The sequence below is a fragment of the Hyperolius riggenbachi genome, chromosome 12 (genome assembly GCF_040937935.1).
Source record: "Hyperolius riggenbachi isolate aHypRig1 chromosome 12, aHypRig1.pri, whole genome shotgun sequence".
Classification (NCBI taxonomy): domain Eukaryota; kingdom Metazoa; phylum Chordata; class Amphibia; order Anura; family Hyperoliidae; genus Hyperolius; species Hyperolius riggenbachi.
Genome location: NC_090657.1, coordinates 96283122 through 96304349, shown reverse-complemented (window position 1 = coordinate 96304349; position 21228 = coordinate 96283122). Strand labels below are relative to the sequence as shown.

General features: G+C 44.9%; 1 protein-coding gene across 9 annotated transcripts in view; it reads right to left on the bottom strand.

Moving 5' to 3' along the window:
• PABPC1L (poly(A) binding protein cytoplasmic 1 like) overlaps window positions 1-20807 on the bottom strand; it is a 70308-nt gene extending 49501 nt beyond the window's left edge. For 2 of the 9 annotated variants that reach the window (XM_068263726.1, XM_068263727.1), the window contains exons 1-4: window positions 20671-20807; window positions 17403-17527; window positions 14789-14987; window positions 3323-3516 (exon numbers count right to left, since the gene is read on the bottom strand). In XM_068263726.1, coding sequence (XP_068119827.1) covers window positions 3323-3516; window positions 14789-14981 — 387 coding nt within the window. In that variant the 5' untranslated portion in view covers window positions 14982-14987; window positions 17403-17527; window positions 20671-20807. Of the gene's footprint in view, window positions 1-3322; window positions 3517-14788; window positions 14988-17402; window positions 17574-20514; window positions 20582-20623 lie in introns of those variants that run through there. The other 7 variants (XM_068263721.1, XM_068263722.1, XM_068263719.1 and 4 more) reach the window with 7 other exon arrangements.
• Between the last annotated feature and the right edge of the window lie 421 nt (window positions 20808-21228).

Sequence of the window (21228 nt, the reverse complement as noted above, 5' to 3'; positions counted from 1 at the left end):
ACACTGTGGAAATCCTTGGCAGGTTTTGGTGTGCCGTATCAATTGTTACATATAGAGTGCCCTGGGGGCCCCCCCATGTAAAACTTGCACCTGGGCCCATAGCTCCTTAGCTACGCCACTAAGGATAGCTAGTAGCCAGCTGAATCAGCCAATACAGTGGTGGTTGGCCAAGTATAATCTAGCTCAGTGGAAAACTGATAAGGATGCACCTGTACACACATACTACACTTGCACCCAAGACGACCATAATCATTTAAAACAATTTACACATGCTAGATTTGTGTTGCCTTAAAGTGAGATTATACTCCCAAAACTAAAATTTCAGTAACTACTCTTAGTTCCATAAAAACATTTGAAAGCATTCCCACGTATTCCCTGTATGTAGAAACCTTTATTTTCACACCAGAGAGCAGGAGAAGCTTTATTATCTCTGTTCATTGGCAAATGCAAACTTAATCATTTCCAACTGAAGCTCTCTGAAGAATGTGTCTTTTCTCTGCCCCCTCCTTTTCTGATGAAAAGACATATTGCCCTGGCAACAGTTGAGTCACTTCAGCAAAACAGGAGAGGGGCAGAGGGACATGTCTCAGAGAGCTTCAACCAGCAATGATTACATTTGCCAATGACCAGAGATAAGAAAGCTTCTCCTGCTCTCTGCAATTAAAATAAAGGTTTTTAAACACATGGAATGTGTGAGAACGCTTTCAAATGCTGTTTTATGTACCTACGAGTAGTTACTGAAATGAAATTTAGTTTTTGGGAGTATAATCCCACTTTAAACTGATCTTGAGCCGAAGCTCTGGATCAATATCAGATACTTACCTTAAGACAGGAAAGCCTCGGGATCCTATTGAGGCTTCCCTTGCTACTCCATTGTCCCTCGTTGCTGAGCGCGGCCCCCCTCCATATCGGGGCTGCGCAGCTGCTTTTCCTGAAGCGTGGGCGAGCAGTAGCTGCATGAGCCCACCCACGCATGCGCATTACCATGGAGCCCACAGCTCTGACTTACTGCCATGCGCAGCCAGGCTTAATCTGCTATTGCGCGGTCATGCTGGAGGAAGAAGAGCTGCGCGTCTCCAATATGATTAGCAACAATGCTTTGTTGCTAATCTTCAGGCGGCAGATGGGGGACATCTGAGCAGGAAGGGAAGCATCAATAGGATCCTGAGGCTTTCTTCTCTTTAGGTGAGTACTGTATCTAATTTAGTACCCAAGCTTGGACTCGGGAACTCTAAGTCTAGCATACACAAAGCGATTTGATTTGTAAGACCATCACTGCAGGTGTGTTGGCCTTTAATCAGAGAAAAACAATATCTGAGGAAGGAATGATGTAGAATTGTGTTTACCTCAGGTGACATGCCATAAAAACTTTGGTAAACAGAAGTCATTAAACCCATCATTAGGTTTTCCCATTAACAATAGTTTATACTGGGAGCAGTTCTCTTGGTGCAATTGTCTGGAAAATAATTGTTATAAAAGTAATGCAATCAACAATGATAAAACCAAGTGAAAAGGAAGAAATTTTGTTCCCCTCACAGAAGAAGTATTTTTCTTCCAGAGTCAGATTTACCATAAATTACTTTGTTCCTATGTTGCTGTCACTTAATGTAGGTAGTAGAAATCTGACAGAACCGACAGGTTTTGGCCCAGCTCATCTCCTCATGGGGGATTCTCAGCATGGCCTTTACGGTTTATAAAGAAACTCCTTGCAAAGGATTTTTACCAATATGCCAGCCAGGCTCTGCTCACCGTAGACTTTTTGGCAGTTGGATGGAGCAACTGCCATTCACTGAGAATCCCCCATGAGAAGATGAGCTGGTCCAAAACCTGTCGGTTCTGCCAGATTTCTACAACCTACTGTGAGAAACGGCAACATATAAGGAAAGTAATTTATAGCACATTTTACTCTGGGAGAAATGTACTCCTTATTTGTATATGTTCACATGCACATTACATTTTATGATTTTTGTGATAGTGGTCCTAAAGTTTATGTAAGTTACATTAAACATCCATTAAAGAAAACCTGTCACGATCAGCTGACCGGAACACCGACATCGGCGTACGTTGACACACCACCTTGAGTGGCTGCAGTGGGGCGCCCCGGCTGTGAGGAGTGTGGGACGGCGGAAACTGGATTTGCAATCACAAAAGGACAACGAGGCAGACGGAGACTGTCCTGAAGCGGTGGCGAGAGCCCGCTGGGCAAAATCTTGCGCTCATATGTCCGCTTTTGCATGGCATGCATAATGTGGCTATGGACTATGTAGTGGCTTGAAGTTGCGGTAGTTGATACCACCTGCAATAGCTGCGCTTTTGCTTGGCTTCCAGGACTTTGATTCCACAGTGGATCTCGGTGCATACGATATATGCTGGCATCATTGAAGTTATGTGATTGGTTGAATCTGAAACATCAATAAGTCTTCTAGCTGGATGCTGGTGAAAGACTGCTGCAATATCTGTATCTGTATATGCATGAGACGAACATTAATCAAATCGACTCCCAACTTCATAAGCTGCTTTAACAAGTTCTCCATTTTTTCTTCCATTTTTTACCTTTTGTGTCTGTTTCTCACACTCAAGCTGGTGACTTGTTACAATTTAGTGACAGGATTGTGCTCCATGCAGCTACTGATCAGCACCTAGAAGTAGCTAAGAACACTGATTTGAAGTCCTATGTGTTATAGGAAAAACATCTCAGTTTTGTAATGTCTGATGAGTGCTGTGATTGTGTGAAGTCAGCTGACCAGTAGAAACACGGCCGTGTTTTTAAGGGGGGATAAGGGTACACTTATGGGGGTTGTTCAAGATATCCAATAAAATTTTGATACTGTTTTGAAGACACTCTCTGCAAGTCTTTTTTGTTGTTGTGCGAATTGTGACAGAGAGTGGCTCCCCTTAGGGGTTAGTAACTTTGCATCCTGACTGTAGCGCATCCCAATCTATTTTTTTCGTCCTTTCAGTATGCAGGCATAGGGTTACTGGCACAGTAACAGCTGCTAATCACTGGCTGTTACGGCTGATGGCAGCTGCTAATCAGTGGATGCTACTGCTACACTGGTGACTGATAACCTGGCAGTGAGCAGAGGGGGAGGCAGAACGACTATACAAGCTGGCCTCTGCATGTGGTACTACAGCTATGGCCTACGGGTTGCATGGATTTAACATCTGTAGAGAGCTTTGAAGGCCACAACAAAGGGCTTGGTGGGTCGCATTTGGCCCCTGGGTATGAAAACCTAAGCCAAAAAAAAAAAAAACAGACCTAGCTAGCCCAAACCCCTCTTATGCTCGCTTACTCGTAGAAAAGGTAAAACAAATCACTTACCTTACAAGATAAAATATTTCCAAATGCTGAGAATGTGTCAAACAATGCTTTGTTGTCAATGGAGTCGTCGAGATTTTTGATGAAAACATTACCCACACCAGACTTTCGGAGGCCCGGATCTCTCTGAGACCACATAATACGAATTGGTCTGCCTTTAATGATATCAAAATTCATTGTGTCCAGCGCTCGCTCAGCTGTGGAAAGTTGTTAACAAAGTACATTTACAATTACTCTCTTCTATGTCGTTGATGAAGGTTTGCCCAGTTCTGCTCCTATTCATATTATCATCAAAGCAGTTACTTCTATTCCCTTGAAATTACTGTGTGCTATCATTTTAATTCCTTAGGATGCATTCACATGAATGGATTCTACTTTCCAAGTGAACCAGAATTGAAAATATAATTAGTCAAGATATACAATTGCACCTATAGAATTACAGCCCCAACCCCCAGATTCCAATTTTGGTTTTAAGGCCCTTTTTCACTTGTGCCTGGCATGCATTTCCAAATTGCATGCCGCCACTTGTTACAATGTATGTACGCGTGTGATTCCCTCTGGCCGTGCCATGCATAGCTATAGGGAAATCACACACGTGATACAAAATTATGCAGCATGCTGTTAGTTTTTTCCTCGCATATTATTCAGATGGCAGCTTATCGATTTCAATAGGCTGCATTTCAATTTCTGAATTGCATGCAGGAAACTGCGAATTTGCAGCGGTGGAAATAGACCCTTAAGGATCAAGAATCTCGCCGTAATTGAGACCCCACAGAGCAATAATGACATTCCAATCTTTATCTGTCAGCAGTTTTATAACCTATAATTAGTTATGCCAGAAGAACAATGGACAGAAAAATGGACTTACAGCCTTGGCTGTTAAACCCAACAGTGAAAAAAAGGGAACAAGCAAATTCTATGTAAATACTTGTTTATTTCTTCATGGGCCTGATGCACAAACCACTGGTAACATTGCCGTGCGCTGCATACCAGTGCCAACACCAACAGAGTACCACACATAGCACGGTACAAGAGTAATGTGAGCATTGTTATGGCAAAGCGTGTTAAGCAAGCAACATGTTGCCATGGCAACGCTCTGCTTAGTAATGGGGTACTAGACACTGGGTACTTCTGCCTGCGCACGGCAATATTATCAGCAACAGGCCACATATAATATCACTTTAGGCAGATTTTAATGTCCAAAAGTGCACCTTAACTGCTAATAAAGTGTAATCCGTTTTTACTAAAGTCTTATTTACAGCAATACATGGGTTGTTGGGTTACATAGAAACACATGACACAATGCATTGTTGATCACAGGGTTAGGAGCCAATGAAATCTGCTCCTGACCGGCTCACGTGCTCTGCTGTCATAGCCATGGCAGAGCAAGTGGATTTCAGCAATGGGAGAGTGGTGCGAACGGCGGGTCCCTGAACCCCTTTTTTGTACCAGCAAGTCTCTGGAAGCCAGAGGCTGCTGGTACTTAAAGGAGTTATCAGGCATAATAGGCCAAATGAGGTTTACTCACCTGGGGCTTTCTCCAGCCCCTAGCAGCCGACTGTCCCACGCCGACCGCTATGCTCCCAGCCGCTGTCCCAGTCTCTCCGCTCGATATTCAGGCTGACCGCGGGGTCGGACCTACTGTGGCTGAGCTTAGTGCCGCTGTCAATCACGGGCACGTGGTCCGCAGCGAACTGCGCAAGGGCAGTATTTCTGCGCCTGCGCAGTTTGCCGTGGCCCACGTGCCCGTGATTGTCAGCGGCGCTTAGCGCAGCAAGGCCGAAAAACCAGCGGCGAGTCCGGGACAGCGGCAGGGAGCGGTCGGCGTGGGACAGGCGGCTGCAAGGGGCTGGAGAAAAACCAATACCAGCTGCCTTGCAGCCCTTCTGATCTATTTAGCTGCAGTGGTGTCTGAATCACACCTAATAAAAGCAGACAGCTACCTCTTGTCAGATCTGACAAATGCCTAATCTGCTGCATGCTTGTTCAGGGTCTATGGCTAAAAGTATTAGAGGCAGAAGATCAGTAGGATAGCCAGGCAACTGTTATTGCTTGAAAGAAAATAAATATGGCAGCTTCCATATCCTTCTCACTTTCCTTTAAGCGGTTAAGAAATGATTGACAAAGGCCGTGTAATTTGTTCATGTTGTTTGATCCTCCATGAGCCTATCTGTCAGCATCATAAGCACTGGCAGGCAGGAAAAAACCTACAGCACAAAATGTTGTTTGCATCTTTAGTGCTGGCAGGCATGAAAAACACTCAACATCACAAAATGCCCTAATCCAGGGGTCTCAAACTAAATTCACCTGGGGGCCGCAGGAGGCAAAGTCAGGATGAGGCTGGGCCACATAAGGGATTTCACTATCAGCAGCATCGCCGCCTCTGCCCGCCCCTCTCACTTTTCCTTCACAGAGAGGGGTGGGGAGAGGCGGCGATCCATGCGGCGATTGACGTCAGGAGGGGCAGAGCTGAAGCTGAAAGCTCTGCCCCTTCCAGGAAATGCTGGCGGATTGCCCCCCGGGCGATTTGGGGGCTCTGCAGCCCTCGTTTAGCGGCGGGGATGCGGCGGATTACTTGGGAGCACTGAAGCAAACTATAAGGAAGCTTTTGCTGGCGCGGTCCACAAAATATTGTATCAAGGGCCGCAAATGGCCCCCCGAGTTTGAGACCCCTGCCCTAATCTATAAACACGCCTACTAACAATGTGAGAATTTAATTTTTTTTTCCCTACACAGAGGGAGGTAGTGCGTGCTTGGCAACATCACAACTCCCACTTTGAGGCTCATAGAAAGGAAACGGTCATAGCCATGACTATGTCAATTTCCCGTCTATGGAGGGAAGGCCTTTAACCCCTTTAGACTGGCATGGCTCTCTAACCCGTTAGGGTTTTGGAACTTGTTATTCATCTTGTGTCTTGCAATTTGTTACACATTTTAGTCATCGAGTTACTTTTGTCACTGTAATTGCCAATTCTGTATTTTGCACCAATTCTGTATTTTGTATAATGGTGTACACCAGGGGTCTCAAACTCGCGGCCCACGGGCCATTTGCGGCCCTCGATACAATATTTTGTGGCCCTCGCTGGCAAAAGCTTCCTTATAGTTCGCTTCAGTGCTCCCAAGTAATCCGCTGCATTCCCGCCGCTAAACGAGGGCTACAGAGCCCCCAAATCGCCCGGGGGGCAATCCGCCGGCATTTCCTGGAAGGGGCAGAGCTTTCAGCTTCAGCTCTGCCCCTCCTAACGTCAATCGCCTCTCCCCGCCCCTCTTTGTGAAGGAAGAGTGAGAAGGTCGGGCAGAGGCGGCGATGCGCCGCGATTGTGAAATTCCTTATGCGGCCCAGCCTCATCCTGACTTTGCCTCCTGCGGCCCCCCAGGTAAATTGAGTTTGAGACCCCTGGTGTACACCATTGTCTGTACTGTTTGTACCCATTCTTGTTTCTTACTTTATACAGCACCATGGAATATGTTGGCATTTTATAAATCAATAATAACCAGTCTCACTGTCCCTGGTGAACTATTAGAGAACAGGTAAAGATTTATTGTGGGAAAGGGGGTATAGGCTACTAATCTTAAAACACATACAAATAAGTAGGTTTCTTCCAGAGCAAAATGAGCCAAATTACTTTTATCCTATGTTGCTGTCACTTACAGCAGGTAGTAGAAATCTGAAATTAATGATAGGTTTGGGTTAGTCCATCTCTTCATAGGGGATTCTCAGAATGGCCTTTATTCTTTAAAGTTTTCTGAAACTCTGACATAACATTTAATAAAAATGTGTTTTTCTACTTTGTATTATTCATACAGTTAGATTTGCGTTTGTGCACAAGTAATATTGTCTGTCTACAAATTACAAGTTTCCAAAGTGTAGTTTTTCTTGCCCTGAAAACTGTCATTGCATTTTATTCCAACTGCTTTTTATTATATATTAAAATCTTCTAATGAGTTGTTCTGAGCTCTGTGTGTGCCTGAAGCAGAGGCAGCTTTTCACAAAAGTGTTTTTTACTTGTTACAGACAAATGTATCAACATTGGAATGTAAACAAAGATACTGTTATCTCCAGTTTGGATGCAGATTTGAAGCTAAATAGCAGGAAAGTGCTTTGTTTAACCATTTCAGTGATGTTCTGCTAAAAAAAAAAATGTCTGGGATAGTAGCTTTAAAGCTGTGAGGAATCTTTTAGAGCAAAGTAGAAATGCTGACTTTCAGACCACTTTAAAGACATTCCCTGATTTATACAAAGATGCTGGCCAGCCTCCCTGCACACTTTTTTGGCAGTTGGATGGAGTAACTGCCATTCACTAAGTGCTTTTAAAAATAAAGAAAACCCAGAGAATCCCCTATGAGAAGATGGGCTAGTCCAAAATCTGTTGGTGATGTCAGATTTCTACTACCTATTGTAAGTTACAGCAACAAAGTAGAAAAGTAATTTATGGCTCATTTTACTCTGGAAGAAACATACTTCTTATTTGTATGTTTACATATGTTTTACATTTTAAGATTTTTGCGACAGAGGTCCTCTAAAGTGATTTCAGAATTCATACAGCCTTTTTCATCATTTTCACCAATATCATTTTCCTCTGATGACAATTCTGGAGGAATAAGAGAGTCTCTTTGTAAAACTTGAGTAAGAAAAAAGGTGAATGCTAATAAAACAAAAACTAAACCATCTGCTCAGACTTTCTATGCATCTGACTCTTCCTATGCCATTTGATCCAGCGATTTGACAGAACAGCTAAGCAAACCTACTCACAAAGGTTTACAGAGTAAAATATAAAAGCCTTTCCAGTTTAAGGCCCCGTTCACATCACAGAACGCAGGCGCGTTCCGTTCAGAACACAACGCACAGGATCGCACGTCATGTGCGTCTCTGTGCGTTGCGTGGCTGATCCCATTTACTGAAAGTGAATGGGACAGCCACGCGTTTTTACAAAAAATGTGTGCAGCATGCGTTCCCGGACCGCACAGGTCCGGAACGCATGCAGTGTGAACATCAGACATTGCACTCTATGCAATGTCTGATGTCGTGCGTGTCGGCCACCTGCACGTGTTTCCAAAACGCGGCTGGAAACGCATGCAGTGTGAACGGGGCCTTAACCAAAAAGATCTGGTTGGATTTCTACTTATGTCAAAAATACACTTAAAACAAATCTGAAGTTAAACTAAACTTATGAGACAATGAATTGTATGAGTGTTACAGCTAAGAATTAGAACATTATTAGCAAAGAAAAAAAGTGTCTCATATTGTTTTCCAGCACAGGAAGCGTTAAACTTCAGTTATCTATGCAAAAGAGCTTCTCTGAGCTATTGACCCAACTTGGGTCAAACAGAGTCTTGACAGACAGCTTGAGATAAGATTTTACTGTGGGAAAGTTCAAAGGGTCATTAGCTTAGCTCTGTTTTATAGCTTAAAATAGAGTGTGGTTTGTAAACTGCAAATATGACAGAATGATACAATGTTCTAAAAAGACTCCTATTAGACCTACCGGTAATGGAGTTTCTGATTGTCATCCGGGACAACCTGAGATCCGGTCCCGCCCAGGATCTGGGGAAACACACCAACAAGAAGTTTAAAAGCCCCCGCCCACCCTCCATCCTCAGTGCGTCTGAAAGTAAACAGACTAGAAACACCAAGATGAAGGAAAAAAAACTAGACACCTAAAGGTGACTATTAGGATAATACCCTGTGCTCCTGAAATTAACAGAGAAAGGTGCGAGACAGGAGAAGGGAAGGGTTATAGATGTTTGTCCCGGATGACAATCAGAAACGCCATTACCGGTAGGTCTAATAGGAGTCTTTCTCTAATTGTCATCCGGGACAACCTGAGAGATAGGCAAGAAGTCTTAACAAGACAAACATCTCACCTAGGGAGGGACCACTGCCTGGAGCACCTTTCTGCCAAACGACTGATCCTGCTGAGATAACACATCCACTCTGTAGTGTTTGATGAAAGTAGATGCACTCCACCAAGTTGCCGCTTGACAAATCTGTTGAATGGTAGCTCCTGCCCTTTCTGCCCATGATGTGGATAAAGATCGGGTTGAGTGGGCTTTAATGTTAGGAGGTAAGGGACAATCACTACCCTCATAGGCCAAAGCTATCATCTGTCTAATCCATCTTGCGATGGTTTGTCTGGATGCCTGCTGGCCCCTATTCTTCCCTGCAAATAAAACCAACAGGTTGCTAGACTTCCTAAATTCTCTTGATCTGGCAAGATAGGTTAGTAAGGAACGTCTGACGTCTAAACAATGGAACCCCTCCTCTCTGGACCCCGCAGGTTTAGCACAAAAAGAGGGAAGGACAATTTCTTGAGACCTATGGAACTCTGAAGACATTTTTGGCAGATAGGCCGGGTCTAACCTGAGTCTAATACTGTCAGGACAGATAATTAGGAAAGGATCTTTAATGGAAAGAGCTTGTAAGTCACCTAAGCGCCTAGCTGATGTGATTGCAATGAGAAAAGTTCTTTTAAGCGTCAAAAATTTAATATCAATATCTTCAATGGGCTCAAAAGGGCTTTTCATAAGACTATTCAGGACTAGAGATAAATCCCATTGTGGAAAAATCTTTTGCTTCACCGGAGTTGATCTCTGTAAAGCTTTAAAGAAATTTCTGAACAATTCTTCCTGAGCTAAATGCCTGTCTAGCAGAATGGATAGAGCTGAACACTGTACCTTGAGAGTACTTGGTGCCAGCTTCATGTCAAACCCGTCCTGGAGGAAATCCAGAACTGAGCTCGATAGCGTATGGTTCTTGTTATGAGCATCACACCATGATAAATAAACTTTCCAAACCTTATGGTAAATCTTCTGAGTTATCGGCTTTCTGCATTTCATCAATGTTTCGATCACTTTCTCTGAAAGACCTTTTTGCCTAAGAATTACCCTTTCAGGATCCAGGCTGCCAGATTGAATAATTGTGGCTTGGGGTGCGAGAGCGGCCCCTGAATCAAAAGATCTGGACGAAGTGGCAGAGGAAATTGAGGTTCCACTGACATCTTCAACATTGTTGCATACCATGGTCTTTTTGGCCATTGGGGAGCTATTAGAATCAATTTCACTTTTTCTTTTTGAAGCTTTCCCAGTACCTGAGGAAGAAGCAGAGTTGGAGGGAAAGCATAGCAAAGCTTGAACTTCCATGGGAGACTGAGTGCATCCAACCCCAGAGACCTCTGGCATCTGTGTAGCGACAAGAAATTCGCTACTTTTGCGTTCTTTGGGGATGCGAAGAGGTCTATCTCCGGGATCCCGAATCTTTCTGTTATCAGTTGAAAAACTTCTGGATGAAGTTCCCATTCTGATTGATTCACCTCCTGACGACTCAAGAAGTCCGCTTCCACATTGAGGATCCCCCTTATGTGGACTGCCGACAGTGATAGAACCCGAGGTTTTATCCATACGAGAATCTCCGCGCAGAGAGACATGAGCTCGCTTGATCTCGTACCCCCCTGCTTTGAGAGATACGCCACCGTCGTGACATTGTCCGAAAAGATCTGAACGTGATTCCCTTCTATTAGGGACTGAAAAAATAGAAGAGCTCTCTGAACTGCCAGAAGCTCTCTGAAGTTGGATGACTTCCTGCTGATAGCCTGGGACCAACTTCCTTGGGCATGATTGCCCAATGCCGTTGCTCCCCAGCCCCAAGAACTTGCGTCCGTAAAAATCTTTACTGGATCGTTTTGCCTCCAGAATCTCCCCCTCTCCAAGTTCTGTCGGCTCAGCCACCATCTTAAGTCGATTTTGACTGAGTCTGGGATCAGAATTCGTAGATCCAAGGACTCCCTGCATCTGTCCCAATTTGAAAGAAGGAGAGACTGAAGCTCTCTCCCGTGCGATTGGGCCTAAGTGACTGCCGGGATTGCTGTTGAAAATAGACCCAACACTCTCATAATCTGCCTGAGAGACGAAGTCTCTTGGCTGATCAAAATGTTTATCTCTGACTGTATCTTTACAATCTTTTCTGTCGGCAGAAAGATCTTCTTTTCTAAAGAATTTATTCTGTAGCCTAGAAAAGTAATTTCCTGGGTCGGATTTAGAGACGACTTGGCGTAATTCACAATCCAGCCCACCTGACCCAGTGTGTGGATCACAATATCCCTGTGGGATTTGACTAGATCCTCTGTCTCCGCAAATATCAAAAGATCGTCCAGGTAAGGGACAATCGAAATTCCCTGAAGCCTTAATCCCTTCATCACCTCTGCTAGCACCTTGGTGAATACTCGCGGAGCTGACGCTATTCCAAATGGAAGAGCTTGAAATTGAAAGTGACGAATGTGGGAGGGAGCTCTGATTGCGAATCTCAAAATTTTTTGATGTGCCGCAAAAATCGGAATGTGCAGGTAGGCGTCTTGAAGGTCTATTTAGACAAGAAATTCCTTGCCTTGCAATAGGGACCTTACTGAATATATACTCTCCATCCTGAATTTCTTGTACGTCAGAAACGGATTGAGAGACTTTAGGTTCAAAATAAACCTGAACTCCCCGTTGGCTTTCTTTACCAGAAATACGTGGGAGTAGTATCCCTGGAATACTTCTTCCTGGGGAACATGAATAATCACTCTTTTCTCTAGAAGTCTCTGAATTTCCAATTCCAAACCCCTGGCTTTCGCCAGATTTTTCGGAATTGGATTCACAAATCTCCTCTGAGGGGGCTTGACAGAAAACTGCAGGCGATAACCCTGACTTATAATCTGAAAAACAAACTGATTGGGATTCAATTTCTCCCATTCTAACCGAAAATAAAGAAGTCTGCCCCCTACTGGAAGAGAGTAATTTACCTGGTTTGGGGGGGGGATCAGTCTTCCCGAGAGTGAATCCCCCTCTACCTCTCCCCTTTGGAAAGGACCATTTCCTCTGCACATTCCTGTTTTTGGTTAGCTCTGGCTCTTGTCTTTTAGGGACAAAAGGCCTTTTACCCTTAAAGCTTTTCTTCTTATTTGGGAATTGTTTCCCCTTTTCGGCTGACCGGGAAAGTACTTCCTCTAAACCTGTGCCAAAAAGAAGATTACCTTCGAATGGAATGGCACATAATTTGTTTTTGGATGTCTGGTCTCCTTCCCAGGTTTTCAACCACACTGCTCTCCTAGCCGAATTAATAAGTGCTGTCATACGGGCTGATACACGAATAAGTTCTGTAACTGCGTCGGCTAAAAAGGCTACCGCCTTAAGAACTACTGGAAGAGAGGCTGCATAATTTTTTAGTGGAACTCCTTTAGAAATTTGTTCAAATTGTCCATCCATATTCTAAGATTACGGGAAATGCAGGTGGCCGAAATACCTGGGATGAAGCCAAACGCAGCAGATTCCCATGCTTTCCTGAGAAGTGAATCTACTTTTTTATCCATCACATCCTTAAAGAGAACCCGAGGTGGGTTTGAAGAATATTATCTGCATACAGAGGCTGGATCTGCCTATACAGCCCAGCCTCTGTTGCTATCCCAAACCCCCCTAAGGTCCCCCTGCACTCTACAATCCCTCATAAATCACAGCCACGCTGCTGACAAACAGCTTGTCAGAGCTGGCTGTGTTTATCTCTATAGTGTCAGTCTGCTGCTCTCCCCGCCTCCTGCAGAAATCTGGTCCCCGCCTGCATCCCTTCCCTCTCTGCTGATTGGAGGGAAGGGACGGGGGCAGGGACCGGAGCTATGCAGGAGGCGGGGGAGCAGCTGAGACTGACACTACAGATGTAAACACAGCCTCAGAGCACGGCTGTGATTTATGAGGGATTGCAGAGTTCAGGGGGACCTTAGTGGGGTTTGGGATAGCAACAGAGGCTGGGCTGTATAGGCAGATCCAGCCTCTGTATGCAGATAACATTCTTTAAACACACCTCGGGTTCTCTTTAAGGACTCCAGCATCCTCAAAGGATAAGTCCGAATCCTTGGAATATTTGGATAGGGACGCATCTAATTTAGGACATTTAGTCCATTTATCAATTTCTGACTGTGAAAAAGGGAACTTTCTTTTTGCCGATTTTGGGATAAACAAGGGTCTCTCTGGATTTTGCCACTGGGATGTAATAATTTCCTGCAGAGTTTTATGGATAGGAAATACCCTGCCCGTGGCCTGACCCAGACCTGAATACACCTGATCCTGAGGGGTAAGTTCAGGAACTGCCTCCTTATTTTGCTCTGTAACATACACAGCTTTAAGCAATTCAGAAGACAGGAGAAATTAAAAATCTGGGAGTTTTAACTGTTTCCTCTCCCTCTGATCTGGGCTGCTCTCCTTCCTCCTGTGACATATTCTCTGATAAATCCTCCCCCTCCTCCTCCTCTCTATCTTCCTCTTCCTCCTCAACCCCTAAAATGTCGGGAATAATGGAAGGTTGAGAGGGAGCAATATTGGAAGAACCTGGAAGAGGATCCCTAGCAGGTGGCACAAAACTTTCTTTAAATTTGTCCAAAGTTTCCTGCATGTTTTTATTTACTGATTCCATTACTCCCTTCAAAATATTAGAAGTCTCTGAAACCACAATAGCGTCAGTGCAGGCCTGACATATATTCCTAGGGGTCTCTAGGGCAATTTTTGTGTTACATAAACCACATCTTTTATATTTAGGTGGTGCAGTAACTTTGGGCTCAGTCTTTGCCTGGAAAAAAACACATGACAAGACATCCACTGAGATATGCCATATTGAGGTGATAAGTAAAGTCACAACATATCCTCCACTGGAGGACTTACCACCCCAGACCCGGATGGCTGCACCTGGGAAGAGGATTTGGCCGCCGCATCTGCCTCCCGCTGTGTCTGCTGCTGCTGCGGCTGAGGTTGCGACATCCTCTCTGGCTAGCAGTGCACTCGTGGAGACGCCAGGAACACGCTGGCTCAACTTCATGGCTCTCCGAATTCCGCCTCCTCCCCTAGCCGCGTGACTACTTCCGCCGCATCACTTCCGCCTCTCTGGATTGGCTGGATCGGCTGTCAGACTGGATGCGCCTTGCAGGGCCGGCGTCTGACGGAGGAAGGGAGGGTATTCTGGCCACACTCCGCACGGAGACCAAATACCTGGCTGAAATGTATCTTAGAGGAGGTCCGCAGCTAGCGTTACCTCCTGTACGCCTCGCCACCGTCCTCTGCCTCCTCTGGGAAAAAGACTCACCCTCTGGTGAGTACAAGAAAAATAACAAACGGGAGCTTGCTTCCTTTAGGTGTTTCCGTCACGGAAACACAGATGAACTGAGGATGGAGGGTGGGCGGGGGCTTTTAAACTTCTTGTTGGTGTGTTTCCCCAGATCCTGGGCGGGACCGGATCTCAGGTTGTCCCGGATGACAATTAGAGAAAGAAAACTATCTGAAAATAAAAATAGGAGACTCTTTTCTTTGATACTAATGTTCTATTCATTATGCGTACTGCACATACAATTATATCATAAGGGTTTTTTTTGTTACCAGTTATCATTAATTCTTACTAATGGACCTCTAGAGTACAACACAACTGAAACTGTAGTGGAAACATGGCAAGCTTACCATCAGCAGGCTGCTGGAAATTGATATAAGCATACCCAAGGGATCGCCGAGTTGAAATGTCCCGACAGACTCTGATGGATATTATTGGGCCTACGGGCGAGAACTTCTCATAAAGCATTGCTTCCGTGACATCTGGATGCAGGTCACCTACATAGAGGGAGGCCAGAGGGTATCCTGTACCAGTTGCATTCATTGTTGTCTGAAAAAGCATTATTCAAACAAAAACACACTTCAACTTTCAACAACTTATACATTTCTCCAACAGCTCGATCAAGCACTTGAGCGAGTTGCATTTTTTTTTTTCTTAGGACAATCGCATACATATGAATTAGCTGCCGGGAGACTTGGGTGCAGGATATGGCTTATCCTGCTGCTGCACAAGTTCCCGGAGGCGTTAAATACTATTCCCCCTCTAGGTCAACGTGGATAGTGGGGAATGATGTAATTCGGCTTACAGCTATCGCTGGAGGGCAAATTACAGCGTTTTAAAAGTAACTTCAGCTCCGTCTTCTGACGGCGCTGAAGTTACTCACTGAGCGCCGCTATAGCCGTAATTCGTATTACGGTCTATGGTGGCGCAGGCTGCGCCCAAATCTCCTGTGCTGTAATTACAGTGCTTGAGGACAATCAAGTAAATAAAATAGATTATAAAAAGATGGGCTATGTACACTGTAAAGCTAAGTACACACTAATGCTGGGCATACACGAGTCGAGCCGGATCGACTCCCGCCGCGTCCCCGCGGATCGATTACCGCTCGTCCCCGCCTGATGGCTCGATTGATAATATCCAACGTGTCTGATCACCGCGGGGATCGTTTCCGCGCTCGACCCCCGCAGGCAGACAATGGCGGCGAATCAAGCGGGAGATAAGAAGCACCGGCGGGGACGAGCGGGAATCGATCCGGGCGCACGCGCGGACAAGCGGGGACGCGGCGGGAGTCGATCCGGCGGCTAATTGAGCCGCCGGATCGACTTGTGTATGCCCAGCATTACAGTACACCTGAACTAAAGGGATATAGAGGCTTCTATATTTGTTCTGGTTTAAATCATACCAGTTGCCTGGCAGTCCTGCTAATCTTTTGGCTGCAGTAGTGTCACACTTGAAACAAGCATGCAGCAAATCCAGTCAAATTTCAGTCAGAAACCTTTGATCTGTATGCTTGTTCAGTGCCTATGGCTAAAGGCCCATACACACAGGTGACTAATGTTGCCAGTCTGGCATCAGAAGCCGTTCCCCTGGACGACATAGTTGGGCCGATGCTGTACACATGCGGAGTCAGCTGTATAGCTGATGATGCTTTCTGTTGCTATGCGGGAGGCGGAGGGGCAATGGAGGGATGGCGAACAAGACCTGACATCATGCAGCGGGTGTGGCGTGCACAAAGGTATTGGCCGTCACTTGAGCAAACTGATCCACCTGGCTGATCGCTTGCCGAGCAGCTGTCAGGGGACACTGTACACATGCTGGATTATCAGCTGAGCCGGTCATTATCAGCCTTCAGCTGACTTTAATCTAGCCTGAGTACGGGGCCTAAGGGTATTAGAGACAAAGGATCAGCAGGACAGACTGGCAAAAGGAAACCAATATGTCAGCCTCCATACCCCTCACAGTTCAGGTGTCCTTTAAGATTTTTCCACAGCTGAAATGATCATAGTAAGTTAACGCTCTATATCCCGCAATGTTTTAGTCAACAACTACCTCTGCATAAAACCAGGGACTATCTGATCATTCTTGCCAAAAAAAAAAAAAAAAGTGTTTATAAATTGAAGGAGCAAAAAAAATAAAAAAAAAATTAATTGGAACTGGATAAACCCATCTGCTAGAAAAAAAAGGGATTATGGCCACAATACTGCAATAACGGCTAAGCTCAGCAATGGTGACATTGTATTTCGTATAGTAAGTCCAATTCTACTTGGCAAATCTACCTACCTATTAAACTGTATATTGTACAATTTTTAGAAAGGATTATTTATACCATTGTGGATTTGTCAACAGGTTGGGATGGAGCTTGGAAGTCTATTAGGAAATAAATATGGCAGCCTTCATATTACTCACATTGTTCAGCAATTATTGCCAAAGGTATATAATTGCTGAAGGATGTAAGCACAGGCTATTTTGCCTTTAGGGCCCGTTTCCACTTGTGCGGTGGGAATCGCCGTGGTAAAGATTTGCATGCGGTTGCAAATTTTGCACGCGGTTATATGCAAATTTTCATGCAAAGTCGCATACGATTTCGCATGGATGACGATGTATGCGAATTTAACCATGGCAGTGCCTGTGTGCTTTTCCATTGATTCCATGCGAAATTGTATGCGAATTCGCATGAAAATTCGCATACCAAAACCGCATGCGAATTCCCTATTAAATACATTGTATGTGAATTGCATAGCGGTATGCGAATTCTGATGGCTCTGCCGTGCAGATTTTTTCTGCACAGAAAAACGCAAAGGAATCCTGACAAGTGGAAACCGTCCCATCCACTTGTATTGGCTATGCGAATTTGCATGCGGCAAATGCATGCGAATTCACGATAGTGGAAACAGGCCCTCACAGTAAAACAAAGATGCATGATCATCTCCGGTTAAAAACTAATATGCTGAGAGGAAAACTTACATTATCTGCTGGTAACACTGAGGCAGGGGTCACACTTGCGCCTGTGTGTTCTGTGCAATTTCGGGTTTCAGTGCTCGGCGATCCAGTTACTCCATCTGCGATTGTGCACGTTCATTTGCGATTTTCTGTATTGCGGCAAAATACAATGCAATTGGAAACACGTGCACTGTGCTGAAAGAAGCAGAAAGCTGTACTATTTGAAAAAGAGGAACTAAGTGGCACAAAAAAAAATTCTATTCCCAAGTGACCCTTTGATTTCAATGGTGATCGTGGTGGTGTGAATTAACACATGCAAATCTAGCAAGTGTGACCCCTGGCTGAGAGAGAGGAAAGAGCAGAACCTTCACCTCAGAAGCAGGAGCTCATTACACCGGAAGCGAGAGGGATACGGAGGTTGCCATATTTATTTCATTTTAAACAATGGACATTGCCTGACTGTCCTTCAAATCCTCTGTCTCTAATAAATGTAACCATAGCCCCTAACAAGCATGCGGATCAGATGTTTGACTGTAATTAGCTGCGTGCTTCTTTCAGATGTGTGATTCAGACACTGCTGATATTAGAAAGATTAGCAGGACAGCCAGACAACTAGCATTGTTTAACCTCCCTGGCGGTATGATTTTTTTTTTTAACTTATTTTTGTTTTTAGCATGTAGCTAGCCTAGCGCTAGCTACATGCTTCCCCCCTCCCTGCGGCGTAACCCCGTACCGTCCGATCGCCGCCGGCGATCCTGCCCATCCGGAAATCCGTTTCTGAACGGGATCTCCTTGAGGGCTTCCCCCGTCTCTTTGGCAACGAGCGGAGTGACATCGACGTCATGAAAGGGCTGTGGAGTCGAGGAAATTTTGGGCACCCGGAGTCGGAGTCGTGGTTTCATAAACTGAGGAGTCGGAGTTGGAAGATTTTTGTACCGACTCCACAGCCCTGGTCATGACGTCATAGGGAATCCCGATCCACCCCATAGCGCAGCCTGGCGGCGATTGGCCAGGCTGCGCAAGGGGTATCCAGGGGGGGGGGGGGGGCTGTATCACGTGTTTGAAAAAAAAATTATGCAAATCGGCCCAGCAAGGCCTGAGAAATCCTCCGCGGCGGCTTACCCCAGCACGGGGTTACCGCTAAGGAGGTTAAAGGAACTAAAGATGGCATGCTCTATAGCCCTCTCACTTCAGGTGTCCTTTAATAATTTCAACAATGACTCAAAGAAAAGCTTGCGGATCTACATATAGCTTTGCATTGAGTGCTGATATTAGGATTGGTTCACACGGACGGCCGCCCTAACATTCTGAGCGCTCAATGCTATGTATAGAAACGCTGCAAAATCGCATTGAAGTAATTTTGCAGTGATTTCGGGTGGGGTGGGGGGTACTGGGTTGTTATGGTCAATGGTATGCAAATAATTTTGACTTGCTTTCATATTTGATGTAGACAGTATGCAGCTTCAAATAATACTGTCAGAAAGTTATTTTGATCCAATTGCAAGGTGCATACAATTTAAATGAAATGTTAATGCAAGCCAAAATTATTTGCATCTTATTAACCAGCTCTGCTCCAAGCAAAAACATTCTCCAGTGCTTTATATCAGGGGGTGGGGTTTCCCTTGCTTTGGCGAGAATTGTATTATTATTTTTTTAATTGTATCTCTTGGACAGAAAGTGTAAAGCCATGCTCTACACTGGGAACTAAGGCCCAGTGCACACTGAGTGGATCCGCCGGCCACATCCGCCTGTTAATCCGCGTGGCTAATGTATATGAATTGGCTGGTGCACACCGGCGGTTTGAAGTTTTTTGCAAATCGCAAACATGCCTCCTGCTGCACATTTGCAGTTTGCAAAAAACCTCAAACCGCCAGTGTGGACCAGTCCATTCATATACATTAGCCACACGGATTAACAGGCGGATGCGGCCAGCGGATCGCATCCAAATCCGCTCGGTGTGCACTGCGCCATTTATCTGCACTCCGCACCCAAAACCGCTAGCGTTTTGTGGATCTGCTAGTGGTTGTGGTGTGCACTGGGCCAAAGACAGCAATAAAACAACAGGTTATTATCACTTCCCCAGTCTAAAGAAATAAAACTACTGGATTGAGTTTCTTCATAAATAACATCTGTTATCTGTGTGCCATGGGTCTTGTTGTATATACAATGTATTTTTTTTTATCAGCTAGAAGCACTTAAAATATGTACCAGCTGAAGTGTGTTAACAAGTCATTTGCCCACCTTCTATTACTATCATTATTGTTGATAGATAGCATTTGATGGATCTGAGTTCATATCAGGGCTGGAGTCGAGTCGGAGAAATGTTTGGGTACCTGAAGTCAGAGTTTTCATAAACTGAGGAATCGGATGATTTTTTGATTTTTGTACTCACTCAATAGCCATGCAAGGGCTGTGGAGTAGGAGTCATTTTGGGTACCTGGAGTCAGTGGATTCATAAACTGAAGAGTCGGATGATCTTTGTACCAACTCCACAGCTCTGGTTCATATGGGGGCTAGGGTCAGCTGACTTTGGCCACTTCTGCCAAGGCTCTGACAGCAGTACAGTCATATGCGGAAGGTTGCGAATTATGATCTCTGCATGTATTGCAGGTAAGACTGCAATGTCTAACAGTAGGAATGGCAGTGATCCTACTGCATAAATGCACAGTAAAGTCTCACAACTACATAATGAAACGTATATTTAGCACAAGTCAGTGAGATGCAATACCGGCTTGCATGCAATTTTCATTCAAATTGTATGAAGCTTAAAACTGGATCAATCAGATTCACATCCTGCTGAATCTGATGAGCCCAAATCCAAGCTGCATACTGGTATACACTGTGTAATTTTCCATCAGATCCATGGGTCGAATCAACGAAAGGTCCAATCAAGTTTCCAATCACATCTGCACAAAAATCAAACACTTGACCGGACCTTCTAGAAAATATCGATACAACCCATCGATCTGACAATCTTGCAAGCAAGCTGGTATTATTTGCATCACAACGACCTTCTCTATTCAGCACCAATCAACACTATTTGCAGCAGATCTAGTTTGTATGACATGTTATACTGGATATAATTGTTATATAAAAACAAACATAGATCGATTTGCTGGGTCATGTTTGTCAACACCTGTTCACCAGTAAAGCAATGATCTCATGTAACCGTCCACTCCACACCCACTGCCATCCATAGAACAAGTAAGTAGTATATGCAGTGATCCACCCAACTAGCTGCCTACTAGGTCATCTGTAAACAGCCAGCCACAAGGATGACAGGGTCCCTTACTGGCGACGGGATAAAAGCTGAACACAAACACACAACACTCTCCGGGAACACGGATGACGCAGCTTCAAAACCTCCTTCAGATCGTTCCGTTACGCAGGAGAGGAACACCAGTGAGTGGGCGGGGCTTGTGACTTTGATCTTTCTGTCGGGGGCGTGGCTTCTCTGTCACACTCGGAGAAACGGCCGAGTATTTTGGTCAAGTGGGGTCCTGTAGCGGCAATCCGGCAAACCTGGCAGTGGCTTAGCTCGTGGGATGTACGGTGTATCACTTGCATAGTCAACTGCAACACTATATGAGTTTCTGCCTCATGAATGGGTGTGTGGTAGTCACAAAAGGAGAAAGCAATCCCTGCAAGGTTATCGGAAACTAGTTCAGCTTACTTAAGATAACCTGAACTGAAAGTAAAAAGCCAAAATAACCATACTCAGGTCATACTTACTTCCTGTGTAGTCTACTCCTCAATCTCTTTCTCCTCTCCTGTGTCCCATTTGTCCACTGTGATCAATGACATTCTCCTTCCTCCATTTTAAAATTGGCCATTACCCCATAACAGCTTC